Consider the following 18,993-nt stretch of genomic DNA (forward strand, 5'->3'; position numbering starts at 1 on the left):
TAATGTATTAGAAAGAGAGTTTTTCGGCAGACATGAAAATATGAAAGTTGTCTATAGGTTTGTCCTGTGAAAACTAGTCGTGTGCACAACTCCAAAAATCTTAAATAATGTATAGAGGTGAACGATTGTTGGATCCAAACAGAAAGTAAAGGTTAGCTCACGTAAGATACTTATTTAATTTTGACAAAATGAACTGATTCATGTCTTACAAAGTATTTAACAATAAACAACTGATGAATTCATATTTAGATAGATTTAAATAGGGCTTTACTTTCAAGGGAATTTTTGAATTTTGGTTTATACTTTTTTTTTCACATTTTGTTGTGTGTACCTGTGTGTATCTGTCTGTCTGCAGCTAATCTCTCAAACTACTGGACCAATCAGCCTAAAAGTTTATGTTAACATTCATGACCGTATGCTCAAGGACCTGTCTTTGTTGCAGTGATTCACAATCGTCAAAAAAATCTGTTTCGTTGACTGTTTGATATCATCATCGAGTGCAGTCAGACGCATAACCTGTTTATGAAGCATATCCTGGTTATGGTCATATTCAGATATGGTGTATACGTGAGCACAGAGAAATCAGGTTATTTAAATTCCACGTATACATCCCAGTTTCTTTCAGAGTACTGCAGCTAGCATATTCAGGTTTATCATTGACAGAATATGGTGTTTACATGTTCAAACACAAAGCTGGATACTCCCAAAAAAATAAAAAAAAATATATATATATATATATATATATATATATATGTAATAATAATCAGGTTATCCATGTAAACATGACCGCTTACTCCTCGCTCCTTTTAACCTGACAGTAGGGTCCACATGATTTCCAGGAGTGGGCTTGTTAAAAACAGGTCTTTTCATCAGTTGCAGGCCACATTTTGGCCATTGTCCCAACTCAAAAACTAACATCGACAGAAAAGTTTGATCTCACTCTTAACTGAAGCATATCTTGTGTTTCCATACCCCATGTATGACCAACCAAAGTCAGGCACGTTAAGCAAAAAATGAATCAACTGTTTTTGTTATCTTTGCTGCCGTCTCGACTGTCAGAGAGTCGGGAGGGGAAATTCCACTGTGCTCGCTGCAGCTGCCATTGGGCCAACCGGTTTTCTTACCACAAATACCACAACAAAAGCATTATAGAAGCTCATATTTGTCCTTCTCTCACAGGTAAGTAAGTAGGCTATGTAGCCTAGTTAAATTGTTCCTTTTTTGGTCTATTTTAATTGTGCTTATTGTTGTTTCCTACTTTGTTACGCTGCAGCCTACAGACAGTGTTTAGACAGTTAATTTATTTTATTCAAATCATGTATTTATTTACTTTCTCAGTCAGCTTTGGTCCTCCATACAGTGAAACCACCCCACCTATTGCAGGAAACACTTGACAGAGAAAAGATCGCAGCAGGAATTTCTTACGGTATACTGCTACATTGCAGTTACACCACGACAGATAGAGAGCAAACACTTAGGTGTGATCTGCTTGTAATGTGTTGTACCAATAAATATAACCTTTTGTTTTCTTATTTTTTAGTCTGGGGTATTATAAAATGAGGACAGCAAGCAAGTAAAAAAAAAAAAAAGTCACTGTCTAACAATCAAACCCCCCAAACAGTGAAACAACATGATGTCTGTACATTCCCATTTATGCTGTAAAAATCCCTGCTTTCATAATACCAGCCAAGATTCAGTTTCAGTTTCTCTTTGGTGTAATTATTTGTAGGTGGAGTTTACAGCATGAAGACGTCTGACAAAGAGGAGAAGCAGCAGAAAGAAGACGCTGAACTCTAAATCTTGACGTGTGCCGGCACCTGCACTCTCAAACTCAAACATGGGCAGCGAATACTGCAATGGTATGTCATGACTCATAATATTACTATATTCATGTTGTTAAAAGACATATTATGCTCATTTTCAGGTTGATACTTTTATTTTGAGGTCTACTATAACATGTTTACATCCTTTGATGTTCAAAATACTGAGGACTCTGATATTATTATTATTAATAATAATATTAAATGATAATAATTCTGTATTTCTCCAAGATCGTGAGTGTATTAAGAAGAGCTTTAATTTCATCCCAAGGTCATGACAGTTGATGTATTGATAATATCCTGGCAGGGCTTTACTCAGCGTACACAGGGAAATTAACAGGGACAGTGACCAGTCACAAGAGCCTTATTGTTTATTACCAAAATCATAAAATAACTAACTTCACCTACGTCTTTGGCACTAAAGTAATACCGACATCAAATGGGCTCGAAACTGTAAAAGGTTGCATGATGTTGATGCACTTTACAAAAACGTATGCGTATCTGGGGCATTGATTCTTATTCTAACGTTATTTCTTCTTCCATATGTGACAAAATGGTGTGGATGTGAGGATAGTGGCCATGTGGAAGACTCAGTCACAGTCACAGCAGCAGAAAAGATGTTTTTGTTTCTACCATTTTCGTTGCACTAATTACAATGTTACAACCTGGTGCAGATTTTTATTAAGTGTGACGCATTCTTCACAGGATATTCTGGACAAAATAATCAGGAGCTGAGGATAGTGCTGATGGGGAAGACTGGAATTGGAAAGAGTGCATCTGGAAACACCATTCTGGGACGACAGTGCTTTGAATCCAAGTTCAGTGCAAACTCTATGACTGTAGACTGTTCCCTGGGCAAAGCTGTGGTGGATGGGCAACAGGTTGCTGTTATCGACACCCCGGGCCTGTTTGACACCAGATTTGCTATGGATAAAACAGCTCAAGATATCAGCCAGTGCATCTCTTACGCTGCTCCTGGACCCCATGTGTTCCTGGTGGTCATCAGACTGGGCCGATTCACTGACGAGGAGAAGCAGACGGTGCAAAGGATTCAAGAAATCTTCGGCCAGGCTGCAGACAGATACAGCATGGTTCTCTTCACTCATGGTGACCAACTTGAAGAAACAACTATTGAGGACTTCTTGGTCGAAAGCTCAGACCTGCAAGAAATTGTGGCCAGATGTAATAGCCAGTACCACGTGTTCAACAACAAGAAAAATTATCCTTGTCAGGTCACTGAGCTGCTCCAGAAGATCAGAAACTTAACCCAGAGGAACGGAGGAAGCCACTACACCAACGAGATGTTCCAAGAGGCCGAGAGGAAAATCGAAGAGGAGAAACAACGCATCCTGAGAGAGAAAGAAGAGCAAATACGCAGAGAAAGAGAGGAAATTGAGAGGAAAATGAAAGAAAAATATGAAGAAGAAATGAGGAAAATAAATGAACAAATCCAGGCTGAGAGGGAGAGGGAGAGAAGAGAGAGAGAGGAGGAGATGAAAAGGGAGAGGGAGAGGAGGGAGAGGGAGATGGAGAGGGAGAGAGAGGAAAGAGAAGCAGAGAGGAGGAGAGAGGAAGAGGAGAGACAGAGGCAGCTTGAAAATATGACGAGACAGTTAGCAGAGCAGCGTGAAAGAGAATTAGAAGAGCAGAGAGAAAGGCTGAGAAGGCAGGTAGAGGTGATAAGACATGTCCAAAGATCAAACGGATGTCAAATTAGTTGATTTGTTTTTAATTTTTCTGGATTTGTGTGCTGAGGCAACAATTTAAATTTTTAAATTTATTAAAGAAAGAAAGGGTGGTATTTTCTCCTCTCACTGTAACAGAATGGTAACGTCAGCTCACAAGCCATTGCTACCTCAAGTTAACTCACTGATTTACATTGAAAATGCCACAATATCATAAAAAAGTGGGAGAAAGTAGGTAATTCTTCTTGACTGAAATAAGCAGAAACAATGAAGATAATGCATGTACTGCATCGGCTGCCACTGAAAAGCTGACAAATAACAACGAGCTACTACCTCCTTGACTAATAAATTCAATAGATTAGTATTTAAAGTTCAAAATCTCCAAAACAAAGAAGGATTTTGTTAAAATTACCAATTTCAGCACCATGGGCAATAACCTTTTGAAAGAAAGTGTGCAGTATTGCATGCTATAAAGTATTTATCGAATCATGTTTATTATCAAACACTTAAAATATTCGTCAACCAGCAACTTAAATATTTATAATAGAAAAATTTAGAATGAATCAATTGTAATATGTATGTGGGTAGTAGTGAGTACTGCATGTATGTATGTTTGCGTGTATGTATCAATGTTCATGTGTAAATAAATGTAAGAAAAAACTGAAATTACTTTGTACTTCTCTTCATGTTTCACTTAGAAACAGAGTTCAAACTAAAACATGACATGGCAGCAGTAAGTTTGTCTACTGTCTCTCAGACCCTGATGAGGACCTAGAGTCGATATGTGTTGGTATGTCAGATGTCCGTACTCGAAGAATTAATTTATTAGATTATTCACCCAAAGATGTATACTTTTTTTGTGTTTTATTACCGAAATAATGAAAACTTGATGAAATAATCATTAATGAAGACAGTACAAAATGTAAGTGAACCAATAATTTGTAAAATTATACATATATACTGTATACTACAAACTATCTGTATTGGCAGAACTGGGCTCCAATAGTGAGTGATGACTGCGCAGCCTCCATCTGTCACATGGGAACATACATCACAAACGGGAGGTAAAATCAGGATACGCTTTTCGAAAGAAGTAATATTTGAGGAGAGACACTGACTCAGACATTTATCCTCCGGCAGGTTGTTAAGCTCCGTCCCCTTTAGTCTTCAGCCTGAATTCAAGAACAGACAAAAGACCTCTGCCCTAAGATCTCAAACTGTGTAAAGGTTCATAAGGGATTAAAAGGTCTGAAATGTAATCTGGCGCCAAGCCATGAAGAGCCTTAAAAGTGTAGAGAAGCTAAAATAGCAGCTGAGTTCTGCACAACCTGTAGTCAGCTCAAAGTTTTTTTGGTTTAGACAGGAATAGAGGCTGTTGCAATAATCAAGACACGAAGAGACAAAAGCAAGAACAGCAGTTTCTGCATCTCTAATAATCGAAATAGATCTTATTTTTGCATTATTCATTGGGTGATAAGAACATGACTGGACAAGCTGTTGTCAAAACATAAATTACTATCAAAAAGACGACAAGATTTCTTGCATCTTTATACCAAAAGCGTTCAATCTTTCACTTTCTTCCACACAAATGTATTCTTATCAGCATTTAGACCAGCAAACGGTGCTAAAAATCCACATTGAAACTCAAAATCAACCATCATTACAGATGTTTTTTTTATGACGTGGCATTGTATGAAAAGACCTCTAGCTGCAGTACGGTGGACGGACTGTGGACTTGTATGTGTGTGTGTGTGTTTCTTGGACACGAGTCGTCAGCCTGACTGGCGGCCTTGGGTCAACATAAACGAGTTGACTTCCTGTTTTGTTCAGCTTTATTTCACGTTTGAGTAACCCTGCTCTATCGCTTTGCTTTCCTTTTGTCTTATCTGTTACCCGTCCCCCTTCCTCATTGGTTCTCATCCATTATCGACTCGTGACTGCTTTTTAATGGAGGTATTCAGAAAGTCGAGGTGCCGCTGAACTGAAGACAGCTGTGATTGAGTTAGAGTGAAACACTATCTCCTGGATATGGTTTATGGTGTGTATTCGGATGTAGAGGCTGATCGCCTACATGAGGCTGATAGTAGACCTCTATACACTCACTGTGGTCCACATTTAATGCACTTTGAATTCTGAAATATTTATCATATCATTCAGCCGATCTGCTGAACTAAATTGAGTGTGCAAGCAATTTCCTGAAATTACACCAAAGTTATTATTATTATTATTATCATTTTGAATTTGACCTTTTTCAAACAAGTAATAGCCCCACTAAGATTTAAATGTTTTTTTAAGGGAGTCCTGGCCAAAACAGCGGCATAAAGAATTTCACATAAATGAACAAACTGACTAAAAACACAACAGCAAAAGTTAAAATGCAGCACAAAAATTCACGCTCAAGCAACAGCATTAACATCCAGTTAGCAGCGCTCAGAAACTCGACATCTGTATTCAGTGTTCAAAAGGTCCTTAACCCTTTAACACCAGGATCAACATTAATTTCCTTGTGTTGTGTTCAGACACCTTTCACAAGTATTTAACCCATTGAAACCTGAGAAAATTGATTGGATTTCCTTTGAAAACATGGAAAAAAAATGTAATGAGCAACGTAGCAAGAAATGTCTGGCAAGAAATTTGTAAAAAAGACCATATAATTAACTAGGCGTAATTATTTAATATTATCCAAAAACTGGGGGAAAGGCACAAAAAACTACATTTATATATAATTTTTGTTTCTTATTTTAATTTTCTTCTAACTTAAAATGTATTTGCCATTTTATTTGCACACATTTGTTTTTTAAATTCTTGCACATTTTTGGGCCATCTCTCAATATCTTAATATTAGTCAATAAGTCAATCCTGTTTTTTAAATCTCGGGCTTATATTAGAGTCTAGTTTAAGTTGACTATGTAGCTCAAACCAAGATGACAATGTAAAGACTTTAGAATCACTTTCAGCAAAGAGTGCAGGTTCAAGGAACAAATGTATATATATATATATATATATATATGAATTAAATAGCAAAAAACAAATCTGAATACCTCTCAAAGCCAATTTAGTCAATTATCGTATTACAGTACAGTTACTGTTGTTTTTTTTCCCTTGACATGAACTCAGAATGTCGCTGAAAAAAAAAAACAACTTGAGCTTGTACATCTACATTGGTGCATGGAGCAGGAGGAGGGAGGGGGCATTCAGGAGCCGTTTAGACCATCGAGGGGGGAACTTGAGAGCCCGAGATAAAGAAGAAAGAGGAAAGAGACTGGCAGGGTGGGTGAAGAGAGAGATATGGACAAGAAAGTGAGAGAAAGCTGTTTACTTGTTGACAAGGTTGGTCAGCATCATACATGACATTACAGGAGGAGAGCATTAACTGAAGACTGTTTTCAGTGAGCTACAGGGATTTTATCACTCAAAGAAGAAGATATACGACTCTTGGATATCTGGATTCTGCTCTGTGTTGGAAACTAATAATTGCTTTTTTTATTTTTCAGCCTTTATTTCCATAATCAATACACAGTGGAATTTTCCTCTTTATATTTATATACATTACCTCATTCAAAAAATATACAACCACAAGCCTTTTTTAAAATTTATTCACTCACACATATACTGTTAGGATGTGGTCTTGTATAAAAGACTTTTTCACCTATGAAACCACCAAGTCAGTGGTAGTGAAGAGCTGGACCATCGGCATCATCAACCGCGTCGTCCAACTCCTCATCATCACCTACTTCATTGGGTGAGTATTTACCTTCACCCTGATGTTTTAGGATTTGGTCTGATTGTATTAAACAACAGCAGTTGCCAGTTATAGAAATGTGTATTTATTAGACATTAATATTTAATGTAATGCATTAGGCATCTATAATCAAATCCTGCATACCCTGATTAATTACCACTGAGTGAATGTTTAAGTGAAAGGGTGAATGTGACAAGTACGCTCTTTGAGTGGTCAGAAGACTAGAAAGGTGCTGTTCAGGTCTTACTATTTACAGCACTGTGTCTGTTTTTGCTCAGTGCAACATTTTGTGTCATTTGTGTGTGTGTGTGTGTGTGTGTGTGTGTGTGTGCGTGCGCTGCAGGTGGGTGTTTGTGACTGAGAAGGCTTACCAGATAAGAGACACTGCTATTGAATCCTCAGTGATGACCAAGGTCAAAGGTTTTGGGATCTACAATGACAAGGTCATGGATGTAGCAGACTACGTCACTCCAACACAGGTATGGATGGATGGATGGATGGATGGATGGATGGATGGATGGATGGATGATTGACAGTCGGATACAGTGATGGTACCATGTGTTTTCCACAGGGAGCTTCGGTCTTCTGCATCATCACCAAAATGATCACAACTGAGAACCAAGTCCAAGGATACTGTCCCGAGGTCAGCTGCTGCCACTAATGCAATACTACTGCCATTATTAGTACCTCACAATTGACTTAACGCTAACCCGAACAATCGGCGTGCCGCCTAAATTCACAATGGTAGCTGTCAGTGTCAGACACAACTGTTTAGGACAGAAGCTCCTTATTTCACACAGAAGCCATCAAAAGGGTCTTCACGATGCCCCGGCGTTTGTGTTAGCCAGCCTTTGCTTTCTTTGTAATGTTACAGCTAAGTTAACGGTATTAGTTCTCATTTGGGTGGACTTCAACTACAACGTTTTGCTACAGTTAACACTGATTTCCCATTGTCATAGAACAAAAATATTTATATAAGTATAAATTGGACAGTTGACATGATGAGCTGACATTACAAAGCTTAAGTTGGTCATAACATTAGGCTACTAGCTAACTAAAGCTACAGTTACCGAACAAAGTTTGCTGCAAGGTGACGTTATACAAAATGTTGCTGACATAATGCATGACGTTATATAATTGTCACTTTGCAGCAAATTTTGCTGCTGCAAATGTTATATTTACCCCATGCACATCATTTGACCATTCTTTAAGTTATAATTGCATAAATTTCAACAAAACTGCAAGAAAATAAAAACTTTACAAGCTGGATGTCTGAGCTCATTGTGCAGCTGCACGACATGTGATGCTCGTGGGGTTTGAGGGCAGGGCTTAGCAGAAGGTCAGCAAACATTACAACTAGTGTGCATCAGAATTGAATGGCACATGTTCATTTAAGTTTTGCATCTTTTCATTGACACTGTAGACAACACATCCATGCCACCTCTAAATCTTGCATTGTGTTGTGTCTCAGAACTGCTACTGTTGTGAAGAGTGATATTGGTCTGCACAGCCCTGTCTCCTAGATATTCAACTAATATCTAATTGAAACTTTCTATTAATATAAGGAAGAAATTTTGTGAATTACCTACCAAGCCAAAGTGCAAAAATGTTAATAATGTACATATCTGAAAAATATTCACCAACAACACTTTTAAGTTATTCTCACCCGGGCATTTCTTAAAAAAGACTCAGACTTAAAACAGCAACCAGAATGCTTTCAATACCAAAACTATGCTCTGTTGCCACCAGATACATATGCAGTTATCTGTTAATAGAAATCAGGTCTTCAGCAACTCCTGAGAAAATATCTGTCTCTTTAAAGTTCATCGATGTTTCAGCTGGACGCTAACTGTGTTACACAACACAAAACAAAGTTGGGTGATGTTTCTTTATGGTTTTGTCAATATGAAAGACCTCTTTCACATCTGACAGGAGATGAACATATGAACACTTTAAAATGTAAACTAAAAGCCTGTCTTTTTAGTCCAGCTTTTATGTAGTGTCTTACTATCACAGTTTTATGGCTCATACTTATTCTATTTCTTGAGATCCATTTTTGCTTATTTTTGATATTGTTCTTGTTGTAATGTGTGTATTACTCAGAGTGAGAAGAAGTATATTTGTATAAAGGACAGTGACTGCACAAAGCATCTCCACAAGCCAGGAAGTTATGGTGAGATCTTCTCTTTGTTTCTTTATCTTCTCTTATTGTATTTGTGTTTGATAAAAAATATTTATGCACGTGAGCTGAATTTTAGAAGTGACATTTATTTTTGCGGGCTGCATAAAATCTTTTTCTTTTCCTGCGCAGGAATTCTGACAGGGAAATGTGTTCCTTTCAACACCACCACTAAGATGTGTGAGATAAAAGGATGGTGCCCTGCCGAGATCGACACCATCAAGACGTAAGACGATACTGTGATGGAGAGCTTTTTACAAGGCTGCACTACCACTGTTCTGAAATGTAATGAAGACTGAGAGAGATTATCCTGATACCAACGTCATGTTGGGGCAGTGCACTCTTTAAAAGGTCTCTAACTATTTAGTCATATCTATCCATTCAGATAGTTTTGGATTTATTTGACCAGATTACAGCACAGTGGAGGTGAACAGAATTGTCTCCATTGGCTGAAACTGATCTTTGCGCGATAATCAAAGAAAAAATTGCCTGCCTGCTTTGTGAGGCTCGATAAAAATAAGACATTTTAAAAGATGTTGTTGAACGTCTATCTTTTCACTTCTCTCATGTTCCTCCTGTCTCATCTATTTCAGTACACCAATGAAGGAAGTGGAGAATTTCACCATTTTTATCAAGAACAGCATCCGCTTTCCAACCTTTAACTACACTAAGTAAGATATTTTGGATTTGAAATATGATGATAATGATGATGATGATGTAGCCTGGTCTTATAGACATATATGAGATCTTAACAATTCAATACGTGATGTTGGGCATGAAATGTGTTAAAAAAATGAAATGTAATGGAAACACAAAAACAATACCTATAAAAAGTCTACGAGAATCTTTTCTCATTGTGGACACACTAAATAAGTATAAAGAGCAAGAAAGTCCCTGGACTTGCAACCAGGAGACCGCTTCCTGTGGGAAACCAAAACTCTCATGACTTTACATACTTTTTGAAGGTACTTTACATATCTTTGTAAAGTAAATTAGTTTTCTTCAGTTATTTAACTGATACCTCGATCTTGATCAAGTATTTTTTCTTTCCATAGATAAAACCAAATGACAACCATTTCACAATGTTAACCAAATTAACAATGTGTTTGAAAGTGCAGCCGTCAGACTTTGCATTAGTATTGTTTTTGTGTTACCAGCAAGTAATTTTAACACATTTAATGCCCCCCACAACGTACTGAGTTTTTAAGAGGTCGTGTCCATTTCAAGTATTGCTGTGAGAATGTGTTGGATGATGATGACACTAATAATGAATTCTGACATACTGATACAACTATGTTTGTGTGCAGAGGGAACTTCCTTCCTACCATCACTGACGATTACATAAAAAAATGTAACTTTGATACGGTCAACAACACCTACTGCCCCATCTTTCGTGTCGGAGACGTGGTCCACTACGCAAAGCAAAACTTCACTAAACTGGCAGACAAGGTAAAGTCAAGAGATGTTTTTAAAATCCCTGTGAAACAGATGTTAGAGCATCTTTAGGTTCTGTGCTGCTTTACGGTAAAATGACATATTCGTGCGGTATACAGTTAAAGTGGTATTTAAATCAAATGCTCTGCTTTTAGTTAGACCATTAAATAGTGGTTGTTGTTAAATGTGATACAGAGTTACAACTGAGTCCACGGCATCCACTGCTGAGCATGCTGTTGACTCTCTCTCTCAGATGAATGAATTAGACCTCCGCAACATTGATCTGGAAATGAAAACAAAGGTTTTGCTCATTAAACATCTCCTCATATCTTTCTCCATGTTGCTATGTTAGGTAGTAGCTACTACAACCCACAGGCTGTGAGGTGGGGTTGACCAGTGTGGCTAGCTGATCATTGAATGACCGACCCTGAGTGCAGGATGAATCATCCAACATTTGAAATGATTTTACAGGAGGTGAAAAGACAGGGATTTTAATATATATATAAAAACAAACTCAGATACAGATTTTTTTTAAACATATATATATTATAAAACAAATGATAAATAATCAATCAACATAGGGTGACAGGATAAAAACTAGCCCCCCCCCCATTTTACTTTGTCTAAAAAAGTCTAAAATAACTCAGTTTATTACAGTAACTAAATGAGTCTGTCTTTGACGATTGTGTCATGCAGCTACGCCAAACTCTGTTACATGGTTGACAAAAGTTGACTTTTGGTTTTACATGGGACTCAAACACCCCTCTCATGGTGAAAGTCTGGTGTTTGTTTGATCCATTCAGCATCCCTCCCTTCTACTTTACTCAAACTTTCTTGCTCTTTGTGTGATGTTATTGCTTTGGACAAGATAATATTTGACTTATTTAAAAGCCCAGGAAATTTCAAGTGTGTTGTGTGTTAGCCTGCCACTGCAGGCCTCATTTTAGGCCCTTGGAATGAGACCATGTTGCTGTAACACAGGCAGTAGAAAACTTGTCTTCCATTAGCCATGCAGTGCAATTTAGTTGTGTGTATATATATAATGTAATTTCTAGGAGATGGGACTGAGCACAAACACTAATATATCCTTATGCCTCTCTTATTTTGAAAATTCTATCAGGGAGGAGTTATTGGAATAAAGATCGGGTGGGTATGTGATCTGGACAAAGCAGATGACCAGTGTAACCCCTCGTACTCATTCACACGACTGGATGCCATGTCGCAGAAGAACGCTGTCTCACCGGGCTACAACTTCAGGTATTAAAGCTTCATGGTTCGACCGAGCTCAACTGGAGAACTCTACAACTACTGGACAGATTGCCATGAAAGTCATTGTGGAAAATTATGGTCCCCAGGGGATGATTTCTTTTGACCTTTTGAAAAGTGCTTTTATCAATGCTATCAAGTGTGGCACAATCATTCATGGTTAGAATTTTCTTTGTTTTACACCAATAAATGGTTCTCAGTTTCTCACGGATCCATAAGCTTAAAACTGCTGTCTTTAAAATAAAAATGGAATTTGTCTGTCTGTACAGGTTTGCCAAATACTTTAAGATGGAAAATGGGACGGACTACCGCACTCTTGTCAAAGCCTATGCTATCAGGTTTGATGTCCTGGTCAATGGAAATGTGAGTATATAATGTATCTGTGCACTAACAAAATACAACATATTTGAATAAAGACAGAGATATATGGATCTGTATGACATTGTTTTAACAGCTCAACATGGAAGCTTTTGTACTTTTTTTTGTACTGAAATATTTTCTATGGCACCAGTTGCATATGTTCACAGTCATTAAAACAGGTTGCCTTTGAATTGGATTTTTTTTTTTTTTGCAGGCAGGGAAGTTCAACATGATCCCTACACTCATCAACATGGTGGCAGCCTTCACGTCAGTGGGAGTGGTGAGTTCTTCTGGTGACAGAACCAGTCTTTATACCAGTCATTATCCAAGAGTCAAAAAACTTTTTTTTCCTTAAAACTGATGAATGGAGTTGAGTTAAATATTCCCCTATTGTCTCTGATTTTAAGGGGATAGCTCAGTTTTTTTGGAAGTGGGGCTTTCAGTCTGTGTGCTCCTGGTTTGCTGAAACAGATGGGGTGCACACCCCACAGCTTGGCATTACCATGCTGTATGGAAGGGTTGATATCAAAACGTATTTTTGGCCACTTTAACGCAAAGCTTAATTTTAGTTGGATCACGTAACAGCCGCTAGAAGAACTTTCTGACCCAAACAGCTGAGTGGCAGTGGATGAGAAATGTAGTGCTAAAGAAAAAGGCTGTGTGACGGTGAAAATACTCTAAATACAGTGTCCAGTTAGACCGCTGTCGATTTTTTTTTAGGTAGGCCTTTTTTAAAGTGGCTAAAATATGTTTCAATATCAACCTCTGTGGGGTGAGTGCCCCCACTGTCTCTGCAAACGAGGAGCACGCCAGTCGCCAGCTACTGTATGTAATACACTGATTATACTAAAGTATCCAAAACAGCCCCACTTCAAAAATCAAGAAATATCCCTTCACGTATCATCTAAAGTACAATTTGACCTCTGTCATACCTAAATACATTACAAATAATCTCACTGAAGCTTAAATGTGATTTATTTAGCTGCAAATAGCAAGATTTGAGAAAATTTGGGGCTGACAGGCTGACATTTTAAAGTTACACCTCTATTCTTGTTTTCTTGAGTGCTGTATAAATAAAGGTTATCATTATTGTTATGAAGGGCACAGTGTTGTGTGACATCATACTGCTGAACTTCCTGAAAGGAGCAGAGCAGTACAAGGCCAAGAAATTTGAAGAGGTAAAATATGAGGTTCTTTAGATAATTGATCACAATGGACTGTGCATGTTATGAAATTTCTTGATTTCTTTTAATCACAGTGTTGGTAGTCACAAATTTGTGGTTTGTCAGGTCTTAAAGTTGCATTAATTAATTCTGAACCATCAGGGGGCAGTGGAACACCACTGTCACCATTTAAAGTTGTTATGGTTAAAGGCTCTGTATGCAACATTCATAGCATTAACATTGCATAGTGCATGTGACCCTTTGTGTGTGTATCCCGCTGACTATCTTAGCACTGTGCTTTGGCTGTTTCCTCAGATAACACTGTCGTGACCTCTGATGAAAAGCAACATTTCTCCCTCTCTCTTATAGGTGTCGGACAACCCGCTGGATTCCCAAAGCAATGGGTTGTACCGCTCCCAGCTGTCACTCAGACACAACGAGACTATCATGAGGTCCAGCGACTCAGGAGCATTTTCCATCGAACATTACAGCTGAGTGGTCAGGGAGCAGTGGACTGAGGATGGAAAATGTGGGTTGGATTTCTCTAAAAATTGTTAAACTATGTAAAACTTCAATTTTACATATTCAGGGCATGAACTCTTTATATAACACATGATATCAGCATTAGCAATTTGTTTGTGTCATTGCCAAAAACATCTGAAGAACTATTAAATGCTGCTATGTTATCCTGAAATTATCAAAACAGCTACAGACAAATGAAATCTAAAATAAAATAAATCAAATACAAAATTGTCTTTGCATGACGACATTTTTGGCATGTGACGTAGGCTCAGGATTTTCCAAGCAGGAAAAAAACTTTTTCTTTAAATCCAAAAACAGATTTTATATCTGAGCTTTGTTTGCTTGTTTTGTACCTTGCATTCAAACTACTGTAATGCACCACAACTACATTATAAAGGCCTCTGTGATGAGAAAACGGGAATAAACTATACCATAGTTGGCATGATCTTCTTTATTGTGGTTTCTTTTCTTTTCTTTTCTTTGCCCAGACATGCCCAGTCACCCAATTGTGCTGCCTCTCGATCCACAGCACCTCCCTGCCCCCTGTGCGTACACAAGGTGATCAATTGATGAGAGGGCAGTGATGGAGGGCTCAGTTGGTGATGAAAGCAGACTCTAGCTTCCAGGATCAGCCAATAGCAAAATTCAGTTGCAATATGCAGGTTTCAAACTCTAAGGTCACTATGCATATTTATAACACAATATGTAATTTTTTAAAATTTTTTGCACTTAAATGTCAAGAGTGGTACCTGAATCAATAACCAACAGTACTTAATACTCATATATAGGCATATTGCTTTTCAACTGAAAAAAATAATAATAAAAAAAAAAAAGATTTGGGGGTTGAGTTACTCTTTCACAGTTTTAATGGCATTGAAATTTCCTTTTATAGCAAGTCTTTTGCACTTTGTCTTGATGCATTTTATGTTTTATGTAAGGCACTTTGATTTGCCTTGTTGTTGAAATGTGCTGTAAAAGTAAACTTGCCTTGCCTAGGAGCATGATGTACATATACTTGTCATTCCTTTTTCTAAATAACTGGAGGATATAGGCTGCTGTATGTGGAGGAATGAGAGGATGGATGGTACACAGGAAACACCAAAAAGAGATTAAGCAGATGCCGAGGAGAGAAAGAAAGCTAATTCAATCAAGATAGCAACACCATGAGATGTCTTCTCATGTTCCTAATGGAGCCTCCTGCAAGTACATTCAGTGGTGCAGTGGAGGGAATATGAGGTTAAATGGGTTATACACACTTTCTTTTTCTGGTCATATACAGTTTACCCACTGATAAGCGAGAAAGCCGTTGGGCTATATAAAACAATACACAATGTACAGTCCCTAATATCACTACCAGCTGATGATTTGAAATGTTATGCGCTGACTCATTTAATTCTTGATAATTGTACTTGCATAGTTTTAGGCTACTTAAGTGGCCTGTAACATACTCAGTGCACAACTTTTACTGGAGTATTTTTGGAGTTTATATTAGTAGTTCTGCTCCTAAGTAAATGATTTGGTGAGAAATTCCTTCGCCACTTTTGATGAGTGAGTGTGTTCTGTACAACTCTAAGTTTCGTGTGTGCGCGCGCGTGTCATGCACGTGTCTGCAGTGTGTTTGCAACGTGGAAGTAAAAAGGAAACAACTCATGAGTGGTGAACAGCTCTCGTGAGCAGCTGAACCAATCACAGGAGGGGGACTGCACAGTGTCTTTTGCATGAAGCTTGTATAAGTACAGTCGCTCGCGCTGATAGAGGTATCATTTGCGAGTTACTGAAAAGAGAAGATCATGCCTGATCCAACAACAAAAACCGCCCCGAAGAAGGGATCCAAGAAAGCCGTGAAAAACACCGGCGGAAAGAGCAGCAGGAGGAGAAAGAGGCCCAGGAGGGAGAGCTATGCGATCTACGTGTACAAGGTTCTGAAGCAGGTCCACCCTGACACCGGGATCTCGTCCAAAGCCATGGGCATCATGAACTCCTTCGTGAGCGACATCTTTGAGCGCATCGCCGGTGAGGCTTCCCGGCTGGCTCACTACAACAAGCGCTCCACCATCTCCTCCAGGGAGATCCAGACCGCTGTGCGCCTCCTGCTCCCCGGTGAGCTGGCCAAGCACGCCGTGTCCGAGGGCACCAAGGCCGTCACCAAGTACACCAGCTCCAAGTAAACAAGTTGACGTTTACAAACCCAAAGGCTCTTTTAAGAGCCACCCACTTCCCCTGAGAGCACTTTTTTCTGGTTATGTAACTGTCAGACGAGTTTTTTTTCACTGCGTTTGAATTGTTTACTGAGCTTAAAAACTGACATCTGCATGTCAAGAGACTCACCGGTACAACCAGGCCCAAACATAATTCATAAATTATTGAAAGTATAAAAATCTTTGTTTTATAAATGCTAAATCAAGACTTTGTTCAGCTCCTTAAAGTATGAAATATCTCATGTTATAAGTACATGTTATTTACTACTCTTAGTCTGTTGTTTTCTGTACACTTACGGGCTCTGTTAGAGTGACCATTTCAGTATACAACCGTGTCATGAAACACATTATAATCCAACAATATGTAATTATGATATGGGCCCATTGAAAAGAGTGTTTTTATACTTGCATAAGGCTTGAGTACTTCTGTTTGGTGATATAATGAGCTGTCTTTCGTTTTTTTTTTTTTTTTTTTTACTGTGTAGCATTAATCTGACAGTTTAATTATGTGAGTAATTTGTTTTATAAAGACTGGTTAATTGCATAAAAACGAGTTCAGATATACAATAAAAGATTTGTTTTGTCTGGGAAAATGTGTTTTTTTTTAGGAAAATATGAATTATGTATGTATTATATGCTTGTTTAATTTTGTATGTAAAATATCAAAAAGCACAGGTATATGGCACAGATTACAGATTGCTGTACTTGTATTTTGTCGTCCACTGTGTAATGACTGAAATGTATATCTGACCATAAAACGAGTTGTTGTATTGAATTATTTCACTTTGTTGCACGATTTTTGCGGATTCTTTCGATTACTATGATACAGTAAATAAAACTAGGATCCACTTTAAATACCCTCTTTTGCATTTGTATTTTATTCCCTTGTGTTTATTCTGTTTCACATAAGCGTCTTTAGTATTCTTTTTTGTGTTCATATTTCCTTTTTGCATTTTATTTATAGCATCTTTGAGTTCGTCTAGGCTATATAATTCTTAATATTTATTAATAAACAATTTTAACGAACTGTTCTTGTGGTTTTTATTGGTTCCATGCTTATATTTGGGTAATTTCTATCACTGCTTTTTTAAATTTTCTCTTACCAGAAATCAAGACAGGTTGTGGCCCGCCCTGACTTTTGGCGGCTAGTTTGAATATTATTTTCATCAAATAAGCAGCTGACTTGACTCGCTCCTCTAGACGGTGCTGAGCGCGAGGAAGAGCCGCTCCTCCAATCAGGAGCCGGAGCTCTGACGCAGCAACACCCTTTTACATCCGGTCTTACAGTTTAAGAAGAGCGCGTTTTCTCCTCACTTCATTATTTGCTCTTCAGAGAAGGGAGAAGAAAAAGCCATGGCAAGAACCAAGCAGACCGCTCGTAAATCCACCGGAGGCAAAGCTCCCAGGAAGCAGCTGGCCACCAAGGCTGCCCGTAAGAGCGCCCCGGCCACCGGCGGCGTCAAGAAGCCTCACCGCTACAGGCCCGGTACCGTGGCTCTCAGAGAGATCCGCCGCTACCAGAAATCCACCGAGCTGCTCATCCGCAAGCTGCCCTTCCAGCGCCTGGTCCGTGAAATCGCTCAGGATTTCAAGACCGACCTGCGCTTCCAGAGCTCCGCTGTCATGGCTCTGCAGGAGTCCAGCGAGGCTTACCTGGTCGGACTCTTCGAGGACACCAACCTGTGCGCCATCCACGCCAAGAGGGTCACCATCATGCCCAAAGACATCCAGCTGGCCCGACGCATCCGCGGAGAGAGAGCTTAAACTGCCGGCTGATCCGCATCACACACACGCACACACACACACGCGCACACACGCACACAACGGCTCTTTTTAGAGCCACCAAAGTCTTCATCTAAAGGCTCACTCCAACAATTCACAAACACGTTTCATTATCAGCGATAATATTTGGAAACAAACGCGTTCTCTCCTCCTACAGCCCAAATAATTCACATTTGCATGTCTTATATTTTTTTTAGGCCTTTTCTTTTTTTTAAAAGATGACAATAAGACCCTGCAGCCTCTCCTGAGCCCTTCTAACACTCTTTTCATAAGCCAAAGCACAGGATAGTACCTGTGCATTTGAATTAAAAGAAAAAATAAAAAGGCCTGAATAAATCTTTTGAGTCATAAAAATTTTGTGAATGTTTTAAAATATAGTGAAAGCTAGTGAAGTGGGACTCTTCCTGAAAATGTCGGCTACTTTCTGCATCATCTTTCAATGTAATCCAAATTTATGAAATTTCCAAATAGCTTCAGACCTTTACTAAAATTATTATTTAGGTGATGTTTCCCCCTATAAATTTACTCATCAAATGTTGGTGTTCAGCTTAATTGCTAATCCCAACAAAATAAAATGTGCTGAACCAAAAGCATCACCTCTCACTAGGAGTAATAAACTCATTGTTATTTGAAAGGTTTGCACAGAGAGGAAAATAACAAATACAGGATGTAGACTCTCCCTCAATTACAGTGACTCAAAACCTAATTTTCCAAGTACCTCTGCAAACTGAAACCGTTTTTATTTTATTTTATCATTTATATGATTTGCTCTGGGTGTCATGGATGGGGTGCAGATGAACAGATGATAGGTTGAAGATATCGTTTGCCGACATTTAATTTAT

General features: G+C 38.5%; 4 protein-coding genes across 5 annotated transcripts; all 4 read left to right on the forward strand.

Moving 5' to 3' along the window:
- The first annotated feature begins 1,160 nt into the window (after window positions 1-1,160).
- LOC121941486 (GTPase IMAP family member 9-like) lies at window positions 1,161-4,171 on the forward strand. 2 transcript variants are annotated; one of them, XM_088073413.1, is made up of 3 exons: window positions 1,161-1,179; window positions 1,730-1,859; window positions 2,526-4,171. In XM_088073413.1, exons 2-3 carry the CDS (start codon window positions 1,838-1,840, stop codon window positions 3,539-3,541), a joined length of 1,038 nt encoding a protein of 345 aa, XP_087929539.1. In that variant the 5' UTR covers window positions 1,161-1,179; window positions 1,730-1,837; the 3' UTR covers window positions 3,542-4,171. The 2 variants fall into 2 exon arrangements, with proteins under 2 accessions (XP_087929539.1, XP_042340215.2); XM_042484281.2 differs by lacking the exon at window positions 1,161-1,179 and having other exon boundaries at window positions 1,627-1,859.
- A 2,954-nt stretch (window positions 4,172-7,125) lies between these two features.
- On the forward strand, window positions 7,126-14,556 carry p2rx3b (purinergic receptor P2X, ligand-gated ion channel, 3b). The gene is made up of 12 exons (XM_042484272.2): window positions 7,126-7,247; window positions 7,591-7,726; window positions 7,819-7,890; window positions 9,351-9,420; window positions 9,559-9,652; window positions 10,020-10,097; window positions 10,734-10,875; window positions 11,981-12,117; window positions 12,396-12,489; window positions 12,701-12,766; window positions 13,587-13,664; window positions 14,019-14,556. Exons 1-12 carry the CDS (start codon window positions 7,126-7,128, stop codon window positions 14,142-14,144), a joined length of 1,215 nt encoding a protein of 404 aa, XP_042340206.1. The 3' UTR covers window positions 14,145-14,556.
- Window positions 14,557-15,946: 1,390 nt separating this feature from the next.
- LOC121942562 (histone H2B 1/2-like) lies at window positions 15,947-17,224 on the forward strand. Its single transcript, XM_042485808.2, has one exon. It carries the CDS (start codon window positions 15,962-15,964, stop codon window positions 16,337-16,339), a length of 378 nt encoding a protein of 125 aa, XP_042341742.1. The 5' UTR covers window positions 15,947-15,961; the 3' UTR covers window positions 16,340-17,224.
- A 471-nt stretch (window positions 17,225-17,695) lies between these two features.
- LOC121941861 (histone H3-like) lies at window positions 17,696-18,715 on the forward strand. The gene has a single exon (XM_088075288.1). It carries the CDS (start codon window positions 17,723-17,725, stop codon window positions 18,131-18,133), a length of 411 nt encoding a protein of 136 aa, XP_087931414.1. The 5' UTR covers window positions 17,696-17,722; the 3' UTR covers window positions 18,134-18,715.
- Window positions 18,716-18,993: the final 278 nt, after the last annotated feature.

Source organism: Plectropomus leopardus, chromosome 3, assembly GCF_026936395.1.
Source record: "Plectropomus leopardus strain MGB_pleo_1.0 chromosome 3, ASM2693639v1, whole genome shotgun sequence".
NCBI classification, from domain to species: Eukaryota; Metazoa; Chordata; class Actinopteri; order Perciformes; family Serranidae; genus Plectropomus; species Plectropomus leopardus.